Source organism: Saccopteryx bilineata, chromosome 1 (assembly GCF_036850765.1).
Source record: "Saccopteryx bilineata isolate mSacBil1 chromosome 1, mSacBil1_pri_phased_curated, whole genome shotgun sequence".
NCBI lineage: Eukaryota > Metazoa > Chordata > Mammalia > Chiroptera > Emballonuridae > Saccopteryx > Saccopteryx bilineata.
The window spans coordinates 31,702,858-31,724,190 of record NC_089490.1 but is presented as its reverse complement, the minus strand read 5'-3'; the positions used below and the strand labels follow the sequence as shown (position 1 = coordinate 31,724,190).

The 21,333-nt window shown below is 37.2% G+C and overlaps 1 protein-coding gene across 4 annotated transcripts in view; it reads right to left on the bottom strand.

The window, feature by feature from the left end:
- Positions 1-10,799: 10,799 nt before the first annotated feature.
- FAM83B (family with sequence similarity 83 member B) overlaps positions 10,800-21,333 on the bottom strand; it is an 87,776-nt gene continuing 77,242 nt past the window's right edge. For all 4 annotated transcript variants that reach the window (XM_066252787.1, XM_066252775.1, XM_066252780.1 and 1 more), the window contains exon 5: positions 10,800-17,057. In XM_066252787.1, coding sequence (XP_066108884.1) covers positions 14,765-17,057 — 2,293 coding nt within the window. In that variant the 3' untranslated portion in view covers positions 10,800-14,764. The remainder of the gene's footprint in view (positions 17,058-21,333) is intronic.

Here is a 21,333-nt window from a genome sequence, read left to right as displayed (position 1 = left end):
ACATTCACATTGAATTCAGGAAGACCCTAAAGAAACTGTGGAGCCAGAAAGGGTTGGGCCATTCCATTTAATAAAATCTTACAACACAGGCAAGCACACAGGCAGAGGAAACCGCCTCTCAGTCAAACAAACAGCAAAATGGCCCCTCACAGTGGTGAGCGGGAAGGCAATCCGCAGGTGGGCATCGGCAATCCCCCATCTCTCTCGGGCATGCATGCACCCATAGCCTTCTATAGGCCATACACACATGGTGCTGCCACGTGCTCAGGCACTAAGCAGGCCAAGGGTTTGCAGCCGGTTAACCAGTGAACAAGCCTAACACAGCTGCCCCGCACCTTGTCAGACCTTGCCAAAGCAGTCACTTTGGAGGGATAACATTCCATGAAGTTGCTACTGTATCAGATATTAAGGTGACCAATCATCCTCCTTTTTTTTTTTTTTTTTTTTTTTACATAGACAGAGAGAGAGTCAGAGATAGGGACAAACAGGAACAGAGACAGATGAGAAGCATCAATCGTCAGTTTTTTTTGTTGTAACACCTTAGTTGTTCATTGATTGCTTTCTCATATGTGCCTTGACTGGGGGCCTTCAGCAAATGGAGTAACCCCTTGCTCGAGCCAGCGACCTTGGGTCCAAGCTGGTGAGCTCTGCTCAAACTAGATGAGCCCACGCTCAAGCTGGCGACCTCAGGGTCTCAAATCTGGGTCCTTCTGCATCCCAGTCTGACGCTGTATCCACTGTGCCACCGCCTGGTCAGGCCAATCGTCCTCCTTTACAGAGGACAGTCCTTTTGTAAGTTCCGTCCTCCCTCAAAAAGTGTCCTCCCACATGTCCTCCTTTTTGATATTGGAAGACTAATCTGTAAATAAATATCTGTATTTGATCGATGCAGAGTCTATCCATTGTGTGTTATGTGACATATTTGTATTTAAATGAGTACTTTTTTTCTTATAATTATTATTAAAAATTAATAGGCATATAAGAATAATTACAATATAAAATATTACAAATGTTTTTATTATGCATTTATATTATAGTGTATTATGGTTGCAATGAATAAAATGTTTCTTTTATTTATGATATTGTTTTCTTCAATTTTTTTTTGTCCTCCTTTTCATTGTAAAAAAAGTTGGTCACCTTACAGATATATTTGGGAAAAGGGTGGAGTTGCCTTCAAAGCCAGTTAATGGGCCCCTTAGTGCCTCACAGCCCTCTATTAGCAAATTCCATTTTCATTAAACCGAGCTACAACTTGTTTTTATTGTTTCTCTCATTTCCATCTATAAGCCCCATGATGAAGATTTTGTCACCAACGTAAATATAAAAATAATGAGACACCAAAACTGGTCCCTGCGTTTTGTAAAAATGATGTTGATAAATATATTAGCTAACACTTACGAAAAAATTCCTGAAAGCCAGAGCCTATTCTAGGTCCTTTATTTGCATAATTTCACTTAATGCTCAACACAACCTGTATAATAGACTTCTTTTTTTTTTTTTTTTTTCATTTTTCTGAAGCTGGAAACAGGGAGAAACAGACAGACTCCCGCATGCGCCCGACTGGGATCCACCTGGCACGCCCACCAGGGGCGACGCTCTGCCCACCAGGGGGCGATGCTCTGCCCATCCTAGGCGTCGCCATGTTGCGACCAGAGCCACTCTAGCGCCTGGGGCAGAGGCCACAGAGCCATCCCCAGCGCCCGGGCCATCTTTGCTCCAATGGAGCCTTGGCTGCGGGAGGGGAAGAGAGACAGAGAGGAAAGCGTGGCGGAGGGGTGGAGAAGCCCTGGCCAGGAATCGAACCCGGGTCCTCCGCACGCTAGGCCGACGCTCTACCGCTGAGCCAACCGGCCAGGGCCTATAATAGACTTCTTAAATGAGATACTGAGAAACAATCATTTGTCTATGGTCATAGCTACTAAAATCCTCTCCAGAAGCAAGTTCAAGTTGCCCACTTGAAGTTACTTATGACCAAGGCAAGGAATACATGGGTAACCGGTAGAAACACACCACTATTAATGCACAAGTGGGAAATAAAGATGTGTGGTCTAAAATTTAAAGAATTTGCAATAGCGTGGATATGACGTCTATTTGTCAGAGAAGCAGGCTTGTGCCGGGCAGCCCTGCGTGCCACAGAAGGACCTCCCCCTCTGACTCAAGCTGCGCCAGGCGTTGGGTGCCTGATGCACATTTAATTGGGGAACTTCTCTTTAAATAAAATATTATAAAAGTCTGAATAAAAATATAAAAGTGCATACTTATTAGAATTGTGAAATCTCAAAGAATTAAAAAAATTAAACCATCAAGTATCACATGTATTATATAGTTCAGAAAAATAACATTTATATTAGCAACCTGATACAACTGCCAATACTTTATTTTCTATTAAGTTTTGCTTATCCAATGGAAAAAGCTCTTTGCTTTTTCCAATGACAATGATTTTATAATATAATTTTCTAAAAAGATAATAGGGAAGTTATATTCAACAGCTTCTCTAGCATGGTGGACGGAAAGTTCAGTATGTTTTTAAAGACCATTACTTTGAAATTGTCCTTTCTATGTTACTTTTTTTTCTTTTTCTGATAATGTCACATCTGTTTAGAAAGTGCTTTAAATCTAGTGGACCATGTTGGACTCGACTACTTATTGTTTCTATAAAATGGGAGTAATACATCCCGTTGACCACTGAGAAGAGATTAAATGAGATATTATATATGATATATACAAATGAGAGTGAGCTGCTTGGCCTATATATGTTCAAAGTTAAAATCTTACTATCTCTCCTGAACCAATAAAGACCAATATTCTTCACCAGTGAAATAAGTCTTTTTTTTTTTTTTTTTGGTACAGAGAGAGAGAGGGACAAACAGGGACAGACAGACAGAAAGGGAAAGAGATGAAAAGCATCAGCTCATAGTTGTGGCACCTTAGTTGTTCATTCATTGTTTCCTCATAGGTGCCTTGACTGGGGAAATCCAGCTGAACCAGTGACCCCTAGCTCAAGCCAGTGACCTTTCGGCTCAAGCCAATGACCATGGGGTCATGTCTATGATCCCATGCTCAAGCCAGCAACCCCGTACTTAAGCTGATGAACCCATGCTCAAGCCAGTGACCTCAGTGTTTCAAACCTGGGTCTTCAGAGTCCCATGCTGACACTCTATCTGCTGAGCCACTGCCTGGTTAGGCACCAGTGGATCTCTTATGGCTATAAACTGGGTAAGCAGGTTGCCTTCATGTCACTAAATATATATGAAGTCACAGCCAATGTCAATCTCTGATCTCTCAGTCTAATTTTGCCTTTCTGAGTTTAGCATGTTTGACCACACTGGATTGAATTCTTGCTGTAAATCTCTGCTTCGTTGACTAATTCTGCATGTATTCATAATGAGAATACTTTGTATTGATAACTTACTGACGTGAACACTTCTTGATGTGAGTGAGCCCTGCTATCTTGTTCAGGCCCCTGAATTCGATTTCCTTCAGCACTGTTGCTGGCCCATTTGAAACCTGAAATTACCCATACTGAGAGGCTGGCTGCAAAGCTAAGTCATCTGATATCATCTACTGCTTTCGTGCTTCTCTTTCCTGCCGTCCCATGCTGCCACATTCTCAGCAAATAGGAAGGTCTCTACCAGCCTCTTAACCTACTTCCCAGAGAGGTGCACAAAACCATTCTGAATAACACCATGGTTGAAAAATATATATTAACTCCCAAGATGACTAGTCTATAACAACCACATTTATTTGAATAAAAATTGTAAAGATCAAAATAATGCTAAGAACTTTTCCTTCATTATCTCTCTTATTCATTAAAACTCCATAAGCACCTGACCAGGTTGTAGCACAGTGGATAGAGCAACGGACTAGGACGTGGAGGATCCAGGTTTGAGACCCCAAGGTCTCCAGCTTGAGCGTGGGTTCATCTGGTTCATCTGGTTTGAGAAAAGCTCACCACCTCGGACCCAAGGTCACTGGCTTGAGCAAGGGGTCACTCGGTCTGCTGTAGCCCCACGGTCAAGGCACATATGAAAAAGCAATCAATAAACAACTAAAGTAACACAATGAAAAATTGATGCTTCTCATCTCTCTCCATTCCTGTCTGTCCCCTATCTATCCCTCTCTTACTCTCTCTCTCTGTAAAAAAAATAAAAACAAACAAACAACCCCCCCAAAAAAAAACCCATAAGGGAACTACTAGAATTGTGAGGATTTTATAGATCTGGGTTTGCAACACTATGGCCCATGGATGGATCTAGGCTGCACCTACTTTTGTGTGGCCTATCAACTATGGATGATTTTCACATTAAGTGGTTGAAACAAAATCAAAGAAAGAATAATACTTTTAAACTTGGGGAAATTAAATGAAATTTAAATTGCACACCCAAAAATGGAGTTTTATGAGAACGCAGCCACATCCGTTTATTTAAGTTCTGTCTGTGGGTGAATCTGGTGTACAAGACAGAGGGGAGTAGTTGGAACAGTGACCCTATGGCACACAAACCCCAAAATATTTACTATCTGACCCTTAATTGAAACACTTGCTGACCCCATTTAGAAATAGTGAAGCAAGAGATCAGAGAATTGAGTAACATAACCTGGAAGTCCCTAAAAATAGGTGGTGAAACTAAGATAAAATCTGGGCCTGATTGGTTCAAGAGACTGTACCTTAATGACTGCTTCATGTGGCTCTAGTCCTGGTTTGAAATTCAGGGAATGTCTTACACAGACAATAATCACATTTTAATGACTCTGTGGTCAGATTTTCTATCTTGACCATTGCAGATAGGTTTGGCCGAAGGTGACTGCTACCGCTTCTGTAAAATGGTGAGTTGCTGAATTGATAAGGAGAGCATTTTTCTTTGCGGACACCTGTACGGTGCAGGAAAGTTCTGGTCCTATTTCGAGTAGCATGATTGCCAAGCCTCATATTATAGACACTTCCACTCCTAACCTAACTTCAAAAGCACAGCACATATGCTAGGTTTTTGGAACTGGATGAAAGGTATGGGACCATGCCCAAGGAATAATTACAAATGATTATTCAAATTATACAGTCACTTAATTGCCAGTAAAGAGAAAAAAATAATCCCTTCCTGGTTTCAGGAGCCAGAAATAGTGGCAAAGGATTCAATCCATTCAATAAATGAAAAAGAATTGCATCATAATAATCATTACCTCGGAGCAACGTTTTAATATCCAACATTCATTTTAAGATCAGCTTTTAATATAAATATTAAAAATGCATTTATATTTTATTTGTATCTTAACACCTCTTAATTTTTAGAGCTAATGATTTAAAATAATAGTACAATCTGTTTTTGTTCTTTTTCAACACCTTGGCACGGAATGCTAATTTTCAAGGGTGCTATTATTTTACATATTAAAACATACAATTAGGGGCATGAAGGATTAAGGAACACTGTTTTAAAATATTTTCAGAGCTCCATAGACTACAGATTATCTCTGCACAGACTGTGGCAAATGAAAAACTAATAGTATTGTGAAGCTACATTGATTTATGAATTAACAAAGTCATAATGGTGTTATCACATGCTATCCTCATTGTTGATGGGATTAGGATCTTTGAGATGAAATACTTCAATACATTTATGACATGCTGTCCACCCTGAAAGGCTTAATTCTCCAATTATTGCTATGTCTGATCTTGGAATATCTGTGTTTGTGCCACAGCTCAAAGCTCTTTGGCACATCTTGGAAGAACACTGATTTTGTAGAACTATTGTTTACCTTAGTGGAAAAGTAAAAAAGGTAAGGTGTTTTTATTTTTTTAACTCTAGGTAAGAAGAATGGACATAAATATTAGTATATAACAAAGGATGAAATACTTACTAAAACTTAAATCTGGACTTCCTATTTCCAATTCTATTATTTGTAAGGAGATTAGAAGTTGTCACTCTATACTAACAACAGGTAAAAAGCTGTACAGATTGAAAAATCAAGGCTCAAATCTATTGAAAATGAGCAAATAAATGTATTAAGTAACGAGCAGCTGAGTATCACTAAATTCTTGATATTAACAGGTCATCTAGATATGTAAAATGGACAAACTTAACAGTTTTGGGATAATTTAATAGATAGTCATCTATAATACTACATTTAAGGACCAAAAGGCTTGATAAAGATGAATATCTAAACTTGCAAATTCTGTTAAAGTCTCTACTTCTGTACCTGTACTTACATATTTACATAATTTCCACAAATGTATGCTATAATGCTTGAAGCCCCTACTCAATAATTTGGAAGATAGTGTTTGATGCTGCTCAGTAATTTAATAGTATGCATATTGAAAGAAAATCCCAACTTATCCTATCTTTTATTACTCTGACATAGGAAGATATATCCAGGTGCAGAAAACAAAGTAATTTGTTAAATATTTGAAAAAATGGGCCTGTAAATAGTTTTTGCTGATTATGTATTTAGTAATATAAAAAAAAACTCTGCATAAATTTGGATTGGTTGATGTGAATTCTAATGTAGAAAAGTTTATAACTAACCTAAAATCTGTAATTCACTGTGTATAAGAATTAGGCCTGGTTACCACACATTAAATATGCCTTTTGCCATTAACCAAACTGAGTTGTGCTGCTCCTGGGATAAAATCCCAAACATGAAATAAAGAAAACTGAACACTAACCTCCCAGGTTTGCTAAGGATTAAGACATCTTACAATCTCTTAAACCATTGTTTTTAGTATTCAAAAAGAGTCAGTGAGATTCTGTCATTGTACTGATGGAGTTGTTACTCCATGCATGTCACAGGAGGTGGTGCTGGAACAAGCATCTCACGCTCTCCAAGTCACCCTATTCTGGCCAATCGCTGACCACTGACTGGTTTTATATTGCTTAGAACTCACACAAAACATTAAAAAATATATTTCGCGCTCACATACTTAACAGTTTTAATTGCCAGCATCTGGAAAGCAACCTATTTGTCAAACTTTGAGTTCACTGGAGAGAACTGAGAATTTGAGAGTTATTACTGCTTTTAGCAAAGTTAAAAAAGAAAAAACACATTCAAAGCAGTAGTTGCTTTCTGTATGTGTTTTGACTGGGCAAGCCCAGGGTTTCAAACCAGCAATCTATGCATTCCAAGCAGAGAATTTATCCACTGAGCTACCACAGGTCAGGCATGTCCACTTACTTTTCTAAAGTACAAAATATCATTTTCATTAAATATGAAGGAAATCAAGCACAAACAAGTTGTTTTAAAAAGTGTTTTGTCAGAAGATAGAAGTAATGTTCAGCTTTCCACTTCCTTCATTTTTTTATTTTAATTTTGTTTTTAAACAATGTTTCCCACCTTACCATTATTAAATGCAAAATATCTCTCATGCTTTCCCTCTTGAAGTCAAATGAAATTAGCACTTACAGTCCCATCCCTCTGCCAAGCACTGTGAAAATACTTGATATATTATATATTGTTCATATTAAATCACATAAAACACCTTTTTAAAATATTTTGCAAAGCTCAATAAACTTTTTTATAGTTGAATTAGCAAATATGTAACATAATTTTCTGTCTTTAAAGGAATAATATTATATTCTGCTTGGAGAAGAAAAATAAATCAAACTTCAAGTATTTTATACTCATTTAAGGAAATACATTTAATTCTGAGCTTTATAGTAGACCCTCATTAACTAGAATGTTTGTTTTTATGTATTTAAGAGAGAGAGGCAGAAAGAGACAGAGAGACAGGAAGATCTAACTGCTCCTGTATGTGCCTTGACTGGGGGTCAAACCAGCAACCTCTGTGCTCAGGATGATGCTCCAACCAACCAAGTTATCTGGCCAGGGCTTAATTTTTTTTTTCTTTTAGTTTATTGATTGATTTTTAGAGAGACAGAGAGGGAGATAAGAGAGGAGAAAGGAAGCATTCATTTGTTGTTCCACTCAGTTGTGCATTCATTGGTTGCTTTCCATGTGTGCCCTGACTGGGAATTGAACCCACAACCTTATTGTTTCAGGCTGACACTCTAACCGACTGAGCTAACTGTCCAGGACCTACAATGCTTATTGTAATTTAATGAATATTTAACTTATTTAATCTAAGCAATTACTAAAATAAAATTCTGGTAGTTTATAATAAAACAACAAATCAAAAATACACAAAAACAAGATTCTAAAATGTAGTTTGTTAATCTAATTAAGTCAGCCTGATGATTGAGACACATGAAGATTGTTAAAAATCTTTATTCTTATAACTAGCAAAAAGAAAATTTAGAGATACAATATGGAAGTACCAAGAAATGCCCTGAAATTGGTTTTCTAAAATAAATCTCTGATTAAACTTTATTTTTGTTTTGTTTTGGGTATTGTTGTTTCTCCTTCCCACCCCCTTTTACCTCTTTCTAAGCAAAGTGAAATAGTAGACTATATTCTTGCAAATTTATTTGGTAAATGTAGTGACAAAGTTTGTGTTTTGCTGTGGATATGTTAAAAATATGACTTCTAGTTCAGCAGGAATAAGGAAACAATAGATCTCTTCTGGTGGAATTTCTGAATTTCTGCTATTTATGTTCTAAGAATCCTTAGATGGGTTTATCCTCTTGGCTACATCATGGCATCTATTCTTTCCTGCTCTGGCCCATCCTGGTCATACTGCCAATTACCTTCCACACCAAAAGTGGTCAATGTGCCTAACTGTGGCCCAGCAGTCTGAAGTTGTTGCTACAACCTTTCAACATTAGCAGAGGCTGCTATGAAAACGAGAGGTTGTACACTGAAGGCCATGGTGAGGGTGGCCATGAATCAGGCCCTGACACCTGACTCTTTCTAAGTACCATTCAGGGGGATTTCAGATGAGCCAGTGTTCCCTCACAGCCTCACATATTTGGGCTACACTGGGTGACAATCTAAATGACTAATACAAATCACCACTTCCTTCCCTCATGTGCCAATTTCTTTCGAACTGAATTTGAACAGCTCTACGCCATTTCCTTTAGGATGAATTCTTCATCAGGGGTTCCCTTTCCTTCAAAATGATCAGCCCTGCTGGACCTCTAAAGATACCCAAATCCTAAGGGAAATGACACTGAAATTTAAACTGGAAACTCCTGCTTCATTAACCTGTCCATGTCTTTTATAAAAATGGCTATTCAAATAGTTATAAAATGCACATTTTAATTCATGAATATTAATGAAATATATTTATCCATTATAGTTAAAAAAATGACTGGATTAACACATAGACTATATACCAGGCATCTCTATGTGCACCCTTTGTTAGGCACTAGGAGTACATCAAAACACAGTTTGGACAAATAGCATACACATCTTGGCTGTTAGTGTTGGCTCGTCTTTAAAGCACAGAAAAACTCACTACAGCTTCTGATTATTCAAGACATTCTCTTTTTTTCTAACGTCAAAAGTCTACCGGCCCTGGCCGGTTGGCTCAGTGGTAGAGCGTCGGCCTGGCGTGCGGGAGTTCCGGGTTCAATTTCCGGCCAGGGCACACAGGAGAAGCGCCCATCTGCTTCTCCACCCCTCCCCCTCTCCTTCCTCTCTGTCTCTCTCTTCCCCTCCCGCAGCCAAGGCTCCATGGGAGCAAAGTTGGCCCGGGCGCTGAGGATGGCTCTGTGGCCTCTGCCTCAGGTGCTAGAGTGGCTCTGGTTGCAACAGAGCGACGCCCCAGATGGGCAGAGCATCGCCCCCTGGTGGGCGTGCCGGGTGGATCCTGGTCGGGCGCATGTGGGAGTCTGTCTGACTGCCTCCCCGTTTCCAACTTCAGAAAAATACAAAAAAAAAAAAGTCTACCAAAACCAACATACTAGGAATAAAGAAGGTTCCTAGTATGAATGTTAAGTAAATAGATGAGCCAGATTGTTGAAACAGATTACTATAAGAAAAATGTTCAATTTGACATGTTATACTTTATTCACTTAAGAGTTTTCTTTTGCATATTACTTGCTTCTGTTTCCTACCACTTTCCTCCCAGGAAATTCCACCTCATGTCATTCTTTCCCCCAGGCAGGTACCACACTCATTCCTTTTAAAGCCCTTCAGTTTTGTTGAGTCCAATTACCCCAGGATGGTCTTTGACTGCTGAAATCAACTGAGCCTATTCAAGTTTCCTTTAGGGCAGCCACAGAAATGAAAACTTTATCTACTTCCCTCATTATTCCATTGAACCAGGTTTTTCTTAAACATCGGTATTTTGGCAAATAAAAAATAAAGTAAAAAATTGTTTTTACTTCACCACTTAAAATTATACTTACATTTGCCTTTACACGACACTATTTAATTCCTAAAACACAGTATTTGACCTGTATCTTAATCTGCAATATAAGAGAAAGGTTTTTCTACAGAAAACACATTCTGAGCTTGAGTAACTTTCAGATTTTAATTATGTAATGTCACTAATTGATCTAATACAAATATTCCTTTAGAATATTTTACTCAAATTAAATGCTACAAAGTTATACAAGTTCGTTGCCAATTTTTAAAATGAAATAGTCTCTATTTTTCCAAATAAAAAATTATTTAAAATAACTATTATAGGCAATAGGAATAGAAATAAAGAAAAAAATATATAATATTGTTAAGGGAAGAATATTGTTGCTAGATATCAATATGGATGAATTAGTATATAAAATCTAATTGCTAATCAAAATAAGTCTAAAGGTGTTTAAGATATGATTTTAAAATTTATAGAGCAATATTTTAAAATGTATAAAAATCTAAATTCATAATATAATATCTAAGTGAAAGTATAAGCTTATATGAAAAAATCCAGAGTATGAAGATAAAAATAAACAACTTACAATATGTTAATATTTGTACAAAATTCTTTAATATTCATTTATTAGACCTAAAACCAAAGTTAATTTGTAAGAACACTTCTTTGCTAACATTGTACGTGTATTAAAAATTGACTTTTTGGCTTATAATTTTCATCCTTTTATTTTAAATATTCTAGAACCAAACTTAATGTTATATAAACTTAAAAAAAACATCACACATAGTTAATATGAAATGATTCTACTTTATACCCCTTAGCCATAGGCATATTAAGAATCAACAGATATTCACACAATACAAATATCTGTATAATAATAGTTAAATAACTGGGTAATCTTGAGAACTTAAACCCAAATGCAGTCAAGAGTTCAACCTTCTTTCTTTCTGCTTATCTAGGTCACACTAGATGTCATCTTGATTAAACAAGATATTTGCTTACACAAGTGAGACACCAACACATACCCATTCCATAATGCACCACCACATCAGAATGTGCCTAAACTCAATCATTATGATAAAGGGATATCAGCATGCTCAGGACAGAGGTACTTAAACTATTTTGAAGCTATCTGTGAAGAACTACTTTGAAATCAAACTTATTTTCCTGAGTTCCTGCTTACAAACTAATGTACTATGTAGAGAGTAAAAACGATCTTATCAAACTTGAATATAAAAGCACACCTATGTGACGTTATATTTCCACCAATATTAATTTGGGAGAAAAAGAAATTATATTGATTGAAATAAATATACCCATTAAGTTTGGAGAGTACATTTGAAACTTAAACTCTGAATAAACTAAATGAAGTATTATGTGCTTCCTCAGTCTTAACATGAGGTGTTTTCTCCGCCACAAAAACTTTGGGAAATTATTATGCACAGATTCTGGCATGTACATATTTCTGAAGAAAACTATCAAGAATCAAGACAAAGAATAAATCTGCTGTGTAAAAACCTAAGCTTCCCATCACAAGTAAATTAAGTATCCTGAACTTCCCAGTTTCACTAGAGAGAGGTAGTTAACTGTGGGCTCTGTGTTTAATAAATACCTAAGAGCGATGGTGCAAAATTAGAGAAGTCAACTTTCCTAAGAGCAAAATTAAATTCTCTTTCACTCACTGCTGTTTTTAAATAATCTGATATTATGAAGATTATACAATTTCCAGATGACTAAAAATTAACCCACTAACAAATAGAAACAGCCTTTTCATTGCAACTGAAATCTTTTTCCATTTATAATACACATTTCCAAGTATTGTATTTTTATTTTTTTGTAAATATACTTGGCTACCTTTCCCGTGAAAAAATGACTCTTCTCTCTTCATGTTTTATTTACATGCTATTGATTTATAACAAAGTGTGTAAAACTTTTGACCTATTACATTCAGTTTACCAAAATAGTAAAGTCCTATTATATATAGTACTTCGGAATTTCCTAGGTTACAATGAGAGTTTTAATTTTTTTTATTCTTTTTTTTTTTTTTTCAGAGAGGAGAAGGAGAGAGGGAGAGAGAGAGGAGAGACAGACAGAGAGAAAGGGGGGAGGAGCTGGAAGCATCAACTCCCATATGTGCCTTGACCAGGCAAGCCCAGGGTTTTGAACCGACGACCTCAGCATTTCCAGGTCGACACTTTATCCACTGTGCCACCACAGGTCAGGCTACAATGAGAGTTTTAAAACCTACTTTTGTGAATGGTGTGAAACTGAATATCATATTCTGGATTTGTGTTTATCGAATGCTATTGCTGTGCAGTTACTGTTGTATTCCTGCAATTTTTAAAGAGAGAGCAAAAGAGAGTGGCTACTTTCAAAGGAGTTTCCTCAAACATAAATGAATAAGAAGCCAGTAAGGTATGGTGTAGTGTAGTATTAAAAATAAGCCTTTTGTGTTTAAACCCTAGTTTTATCAACTCAGAGCTGTGCAACTCTTGGAAAATTATATAACTTCTTTGAGGCTTGGTTTTTTAATTTGTAGAAAGGAGGTTCTTAATTCAAAAGGTTATTGTGAATAGTCAACTAGGTTATGTATTTCACATTGGGCTCCATTCCCTGCCTAGATGCCAACCCTGATGGGCTACTTTCTCTAGTACAAAGCAGGCTCTAGCTCACTAATGTTTCCTCTTCCCTTCCTCTCATTGTCACTGGTCCACTGGAAGGAGATCGGAATGACTGCCTAACAATGAAAACTGGTAGGTTACATTCAGAAATCAATCTCAGTTTAATTCCTTAATCTCACCTATCAGTATTTTAAGCCTCATGTACCCTTGTTGTCTGGTAAAATTCAGCTAACCCCCTTTTGGCTGATTGCTGTGGAGTCAGGGAATATAAACATTTTCTCATTTAATTACTAACAGGTTGGGCAATCAGGAGTTGAACACATTTGGGAGGAAATGTGATGTGACAGAATGGTATAGATACTTTAGTAGTAACTTATTAATGGACTTGAACATTATCTTTCTGAACCTCAATGTCTCAATTACCAACTCAATTGTTAACTATAAATAATGAGGGCAATGGTGCCCATAAAATGCTGTGGTGACTTTGGGTTCAGGCTTACGACCTGCTCTAGAGTATGTGCTCAGTAAAAGTTTTTCCCCCCAACTGTCATGTTTTCTCCCATCATATACCTTATCATTTTAAATTATTACAGAAAATTATTTAATGACAGATATTTTAACATCATTACTTTAATTACCTAAAAATAGATATTAATATTTGACTGAATCTTGAATTTTTAAAATACAATACTGCCCCATATGGCAACATAGAAGGCATTCAATTGAAAGTATTGTAGAAACACTTCTCATTTCTCAAATGAATTGCTGTTTCTAGAATTCTGTTCTTTATGGATGAAGCAAAGCCAAGTTCAAGTTTCTGTAATGCATATGAAACTTTTATTTCAATACTCTACAAAGGGCATAGGGTAGCTTATGATTTGAGTCTCATCATCAAATTCAGATAGACAAAGACTCAAACCCTTCAGCCAGGTCCCGTGGTCATGGAAGCGCAACCAGCACCCCTTCTCCAATCCGCACAGCACTTGTATGAAAACACTGCCCGGCCACACCCTATGGTACAGCATAAAAAACAAGGAAAGATTTTTTGCAAGCAATATATTTAAGCACTGTCATACTGATCTTAAGATAAAAATTTATGTTGAATTTTACATTTCTAAAAGTGTTTTTCTATTAGAAAAGGGGGAGGGATAATTCCGTTTTCTCCATTCCTGCTGGCTTGCTGTGAGTTTGAAGGAGAAATGACTATAGGTTAGCAGCTGACAGTGAGTGAAGCACAGGTGCCCTGGAAAGAGTGGAAAGAGGAAGATCCCAGATGGTTTTCAAAAACAAAGGAAACAAATTCCTATGAGGGACTTGCCCTCCATGAGACTGATCCTTGGCAAGCACCCTTAGGCAAAATAAAACACGCTGAGTGATATATTCTAAATGACTGTGCTACCCAACCAGTCGTATATGCACCACAGGAAAACTAATAAAACAGTAATAAAATATATCACCCTGTAAAATTTAAAGGCAATTAAAAACAAAAAGGCTTTATCTTGTTTTCTCATAATCTGAAGCTATGAAAACCCCACAAAGATGTATTATAAAGGGCCACTGATAGTATTAGCATCCTTTAATAAAAGGAAAGACTTTGGAGTAAGTGGTTAAAATCCATACACCATCTCTCCACTAAAGTTTCTATTTAAAACTTAAGATGGTCTTCAGTCCAAAGAAAACAACTGAATTATATTTTTCACTATTACCGTTTAAAAATCATGTGTTTATAAAGATATTCCATCTATAGTTTAATTAAGCACAACTAACTTTATCACACTGAACAGTAACTCTTTTTTATGTACATATGTTGGTAAAAATATACATCATACCCAAAATGCTGCCAATACAGAAATCTATTGGCATGTTACAAAAACCATTCATAATGTTCTTTGGATAAATATGTATAGCCACATTTTGTATTTTAATATATGTTTGCAATTATAGTATTTCATTTATTTTTGTGTATGAAGTTTCCAAACTTCTGCATAAACCCTAGAAACTTGTTTTCACTTGGCTGATATGCATGGTAAACACTGGTGCTGTAATTAAGCATTGGGCTGGACCTGCCATAACTATTGCTCACAGTTGTTTTTATTTCTGGGCGGTGCATACTGGTATTTGGCATGTTGCTTGTTGGCTGAGTAGAAGTCTCAATCTTACAAAATGGCTCGAAACGACTGTAAATGCGCCGGTCAGTTGATTGAGTTCTTATTAGCTCACTGGGCTTTGGCCTTGAAGAAACCGGTTTTCTTACAGAAGCAGCAACTGCATTAATCTCCTTTGAATCTCGGTATTGGATCTGCTCTGTGTTAAATCTTGGGGCAGAGGCATCCCCTGCCCTTTCCAAAAACTTGTTTTCAACTGGACCCGGAGAGGGCTTCATTTCGTGACTTCCATCAGATGGAGAATGCGTCCCCTGAGTTGAGCTAACTGTGACATCCTCCTTACTCTTGTGGACGCTGCCTTGAGAGTTTGATGAGGAAGTACGCTTTCTCCTAGGAGATGAGTCAACTTTTGGTTCGGACTTTTTTGGGTTTTGATTCTCTTCAGTCTCAGAAACTAAAGTGTCAGAACTACTACACATTCTATAAAAGGGTGATGCTTTACTTTTGGATAGATTTTCTTTCTTTTCTGGAGTAAGGCTAAGAAATGACCTTAACTTCTGAGATCCCTTTTTCAAAAAGCTTGGAGAACCCTTAACTTCTTTCTTTGGAGTGAGTTCTTTGGTAGGTTCCTCTTTATTCACATCGAGCAAGGCAGCAATGGAAACGGACTTGGTAGCTGTGCCCGTGGGAGGGACTCTCTTGATCACCTCCTCCTCTTCTTCCACGCTATTGGTCACATTGTGCATGCTTTTGGAACTTTTCAGCATGTCCTCCTTGGGCTTTTCTGGTTGTCTAATTCGGTTCCTGGTAAGTGTACTATATACATAATGCTTACTATTTCCATGATCTAAATTGGCTTTTGAGTGGTCAAAAAATGGGAAACTTCGCCTTTTAAGCATATTCTCATTTTCTTGATTTTTTATATTTTCTATCTGCTTTTTTACACACAAGTTTGTATACAGACAGTTGTTTGACTCTGCACGGGCATTTGCAGTTTGGTTGGAGGCTGCTGAGTGGTTCTCAGGAACCGGGGAGGTGTGCATTTTTGGCGTCTCCGACTGAGATGGCAGCGTGGGGATTGATTCCAGCACTGGTTTGTCTGTTGAATGCTCTACACTTTTAGGGGTGTCTGGGACCTCTTTAGGTGTGTCACTTCCTTGAGAACCAATAATAGTAGAATTTGAGGAGCCAGTTGTACAGCTATTAACTTCCTGCTGCTCAGGTAAAGTTGGTTTAAACACAAAAGACGGGCGAAGCCGAGAATGCGTGTATAGGGCATTGGCTTTCAAATTCTCCAAACTACCATAGTTCTCAAATCGTTCACCTAGAGCCAATCCATTCGAGTCAGGTGCCGCTTCTGAATGATCATTTAAGTAGGATTCAATTCTCCAGTTACGCAAGAATGACTTTGTGGTGTTTTCAAGGGTTGGCATTCGTTGTTGCAGGAAGCGAACATGATTATCTGTCCCATTAAAAGACCTCCGGACATTTGAATTCCTTTCTGCAAGATGTGTTGTTTTCCTCTGGGCAAGCCAATTGCCAAAACTCTGGGGAGGTGTGTTATGGTGGTTTGCACAGCCTCCCCGTGATGAGGATGTTGCGCTAAGACTATCTGAAGGCTTTTTCCAGTTACCAGGAGGATTGACGGCTCGATTCAGAGCCCTGTTCAGCAACAGGTACGGCGCCGTTTCTGGCTGCTCCCCTGCGTAACTATGCCTCTTCCAATTTTCATTCTGACTGGGTTGATACTGACGGATTGTATTTGGACCATTAAAGTTTTGACCAAAAGCAGGTTTGTATCCATGATTTCTCATGCTGTATCTTTCATGTTCATTCCGAGTATATATCCCTCTGTTTTTTAAGTAACTGGAATCCAGTGTATGCATCTTGTCTTGTCTGCCAAGAAGATTCCTTTGGCTGCAAACAGAAGCCAATGAAGAGACTGAACGCTGGTGAGTGCCGTTCTCCCACAGGGCTTTGCCATGCTTCACCCTGGCCGACTCTTCCTGAATGAATGAACTGGGGACACAGGATCTTGCATAGAGCGTTCTAAATTCTTCATCAAAGGACTCAACAAGTTGTCCTGTAATTATTTGAACCATGCTGAGGTGAGCTTTTTCAAATGACCACATGTAGCTGAAAAAAAAATCAAAATAGAAAAATTTTATGTTTGCTGAGTTAAAAGATCAATGACAATATATATATAGCTCTACTAAGAAAATGTGTCACTTAATGTCAACAAAAGAGTAGTGGTTGTTTTCCTTGACTACCATAATTTAGAACATCTCCAATAATTATGTTTGTAACATACATGTCACTCCACTCCCATATTCATACTTTAAATAATAAATCAGCTCATGACCTGGGTTTGAATCCACTCATAATTCTTTACTCTACTTAGAGAAGTCCAAAGAACTAATAGGCTTAATTTTATCCAGAATACATATTGAATGAATGGTATGAGCATTTACTAGGTGCTCTTTATTTACATATGTGTTGGCCACCAGGCTGACGTAAATGAAATGGTACAAAAGTGAATCATTAAAGACATTTTCAATCCAACTGAAGATATTAATATAAAATGTTAGCAACAGCAAGTAAAGAATTGAATAGTCAGCTGCCAAACAGGAGAAAATCCCTGGAGAAAGTGAGAGTTTAGCAATATTTTGAAAGAAACTAAATAACTCTGAAGTTCAAACACAAAAGGGAAGGGAGGACAATTTGTGTGGAGGAAGAAACATAGAAAAAGGAAGCAATAATGGCCACATATTGGTTGAACACAGAAAACAGATTACATTTAACTGAAGTAATGAAGCTGTAGAGGAGATGCATGAACCTTGAAAGCAGAGCAGAGTATGACTGTGTAGAATCTGTTCCCAAGTTTGAATAAATTATAGTAAAAAGAGATGTCTGAACAATGATTTATTTTCTATACTAATTATAGTACAGACTTGAGATAATGAGGGATTTCAATTACTATGACGAGTATAGTAGCTGGAATGAGGCGATAAGAGTCTAAACCAGAGCAGAAATTGGAATAATGAGTAAAAATGTTGACCCAGTAAGAAGAAGAAAGAATAAGGATAACTACACGTCATAATGAGTGTGCATAGGTTATGAAATAAGAATTATCTCCAGGTGCGGAGCTGAAGAATCTGAGAAGATAATGGTACTGGTGAATGTGTGACAATTGGAAAAGGTTTATGCTTTGGTATATCAAAAAATAATATTGTGATATAATTTCAGATAATGGAAAGACATTCAGTTGGAAATATTTAATTAAGAGATTAAGTTCTGGAAACACTGACGACTCCCAGAGATGAAAGAGCCACCTATAGTGATATTTAGACATCTTCTTGTAAAATTTCCAGGACCCCCACCAATCGCTGTTCTGTGAACTCAATTGTTGATAAGTGTTTCCTGCACAATTTCCAGTAAGTTCTAGAGTCGTCCCTCATTATTAAATAGAAAGACATTGCAAAAAATTTGGCAGCCGTTAGAATAAAGTTTAGAAGACAGCTTATCAAGCTGAAAAGCTTCGATGCAATACAGAAATCAAACACACAATAGGCATCTGGAGGAAACAAAATGCACAAATAATACATGTAAACAAACACACACAATATCTTAAAATAAAGATAGAAACTAATGAATCTATAAAACAGGATGCCATGAAAATGTTTCAAGTAGCAGATATTAAAAAATATTTGACAGCAAAATTTAAAAAGAAAGGCATAACAGGAGGATTGAAAAATGTAATTGAGAAAAATCTTCCAGTCAGTATTATGCCCTCCAACCCTGGATGGAGAATTGGAGAAAACAAATACAATGGGATCAGAAATCGAGTTAAGAATTCCAGAGAGACAATAGAGATCACCGAGGAGGAGAAATTATCAAAGAATAAATAAGAAAACTTCTCAGAATTGAAGCACAAGCATTTGGACTGAAGAATATAAAGGCTAGACCTAGAAACATCATAAACATTTTGAGACTAGGAGGGACTAAATGAAAAATCCTAGACATTTTAGGAAAGAAAATTAAAATTACATGAAGAGAATTAGAACAGCAGTTGTTTGAGACTTCTTAAAATAGCAATTTGTAATGTAGGGTAACGGCTTCTAAGTTCAGAGAAAACCCGATTCAATGTAATTTCATTCTCAGTTAAAACAATGTATCATGTAAAATTATGAATTTTTGCACTTAAAAAATCCCATATTGATAGAAAATATACTGAAGCAGACTTGGGAGAAAAACTATTGTCTTTGAAATAACAATGAGTTAAAAATGGGATTAAAAATGGGAGCTTGAACTACCCAGGACATAGGAAGTACCCGGACCCAAGCTGTGCTCCAGGTTAAAGACCTGCTAGTCCAGGTTGGACATCGTGGGTCGTTGCTGGTAACTGAGCATTTAGAAAAATTTCCTATGTGCTAAAAGAGCTATATAGTCACCTGGAAAACAACAAAAGATAACAATAGCTAAATAGAAAACAAAGTCACTGAATACAACCAAAACCAAATCATCATTATTGTTATGAGGAAGGAAGCAAGCATCATAAATCACTCCATTGCTCCTCAGTGATCAATTCTGACACAAGTTCAGTAATGTAAACTCAGAATTCTCATTTAACCAAAAAAAATTGTGATAAAACTGTATTAGGTGAACAGGGGACCAGGAGCGCAAGTGGATATAAGTGGGTATGAAATATAACTCCTCAAGGGCCATAATATAAAGTCAAAAAAGATCATACAAAATGATGAAACGAGAAACAACAGTAGAATCATGCTATTTAAGGGATGCAATACATCTCAGAAGAACTAGCTAAAAGAAATCATTGTATCTGGAGGTCAGGAATTAAGAGGATATTGAGACAGAGTGTAAGACTGATTTTATATGGCACACCATCTAGTAAGATTGGATTTTTAAAATCTGATTATAAAAATGCATCCATTTGGCTAAAATGTTTAAAAATTTTTTTTGTTTTCCAATCACCGTCTACATTCAGTACCGTTCTGTTCAGATATACAGGGAAGTGGCCAAAAAAACCATGCACGCTACAGAGTGGTTCCCCTACACACACACACACATGCACACACACACACACACACACACGCACTGCCCCAAGCGCCAACCTGGCCCCATACCCAGTTATCTTTACATTATTGACTCTATTCCTCATGCTGCAAACTGCATCTCTGTGGATGTTCTGCAACCACCAATTTGTACTGCTGAATCCCTTCACCATTTTCTCCCAGCCCCTAACCCTTTCCCCTATGACAGCCGTCAGTCTGTTCTCTGTATCATAACTTACTATCCCACTCCCTCCAAACACACGGTCATATATTAGTCATGAAGCTGGGAATATAAGTATGAACTCACATGTTAAAAAGTGGTTCAAGAACTCTGAGTTCCTGGTTGGGCATAATAAAGTGAAGTCCATGGAGTGAAAATTGTGACTAGTTGTGGCATGGATTTCTAAATGTAATGATCTTCAGTGTCATCAAGATGGCCTCTTGGAGCAAATAACCTCAGTAAAACTTATTTTTTGAACATAACTGTTATAGGAATTAGAGGATTTTTCAAAAATCCTATAAAATTCTATCAGTCAATTTCATGGACAAAATTATATATCTTCCAGATATTCATGACCATTTCAAACAAGGGTATCTAATTCAAAATTTGATTTACACACAATGATAAAGAGTATGTCTTATCTCATCAATGTTAGCATCATGATATGCAATGCAAGGCACTTATGTTTTCCTGATAAAACCATAATTCTGATGAGTGAACTATACACAATGTGTGTGTCTATCTTGAGTACAGACACCAGGCCTGTCTAGAAATGCTGGCAGTTTAAAATAGGAAGACATTTTATGGTAAAGAATTTTGAAATAAAGAAGAAGGCATTTTGAATTTTCCAATGGGGAAAACAATGCCAATTATAGATTGTGAGAGACAAAGGATGGCTTTAAGCAAAAGGAAGTACAATTTCAGCCAGTTTCTGTGAGGACTAATTCATATCTCTTCCAGCAGACCCTGTAAGAATATTGTTAACAAGAGGAAAGATTCATGATAATTAGTCAGAAAAAAACCCCAAAATGACAAGGGCTGACAACCATTAATTTTTTATTTTATTTATTTATTTTTGAGAGAGGCAGGGAGAGAAAGACCATGACATTGAGCTGTTCCTGTATGTACCCTGACTGGGAAATTGAACTGGCAACCTCCCTCCACCATCTAGAATGATGCTCCAACCAACCAAGCTATCTGGTCAGGACTTAAATTATTTTTTAATTGATTGATTTTTAGAGACAGAGAGAGGGATAGGAGAAAGAGAAGCATTCTTTGGTTGCTTCCCATGTGTGCCCTGACAGGGATTGAACCTGTAACCTTGTCATTTGGGGACAAA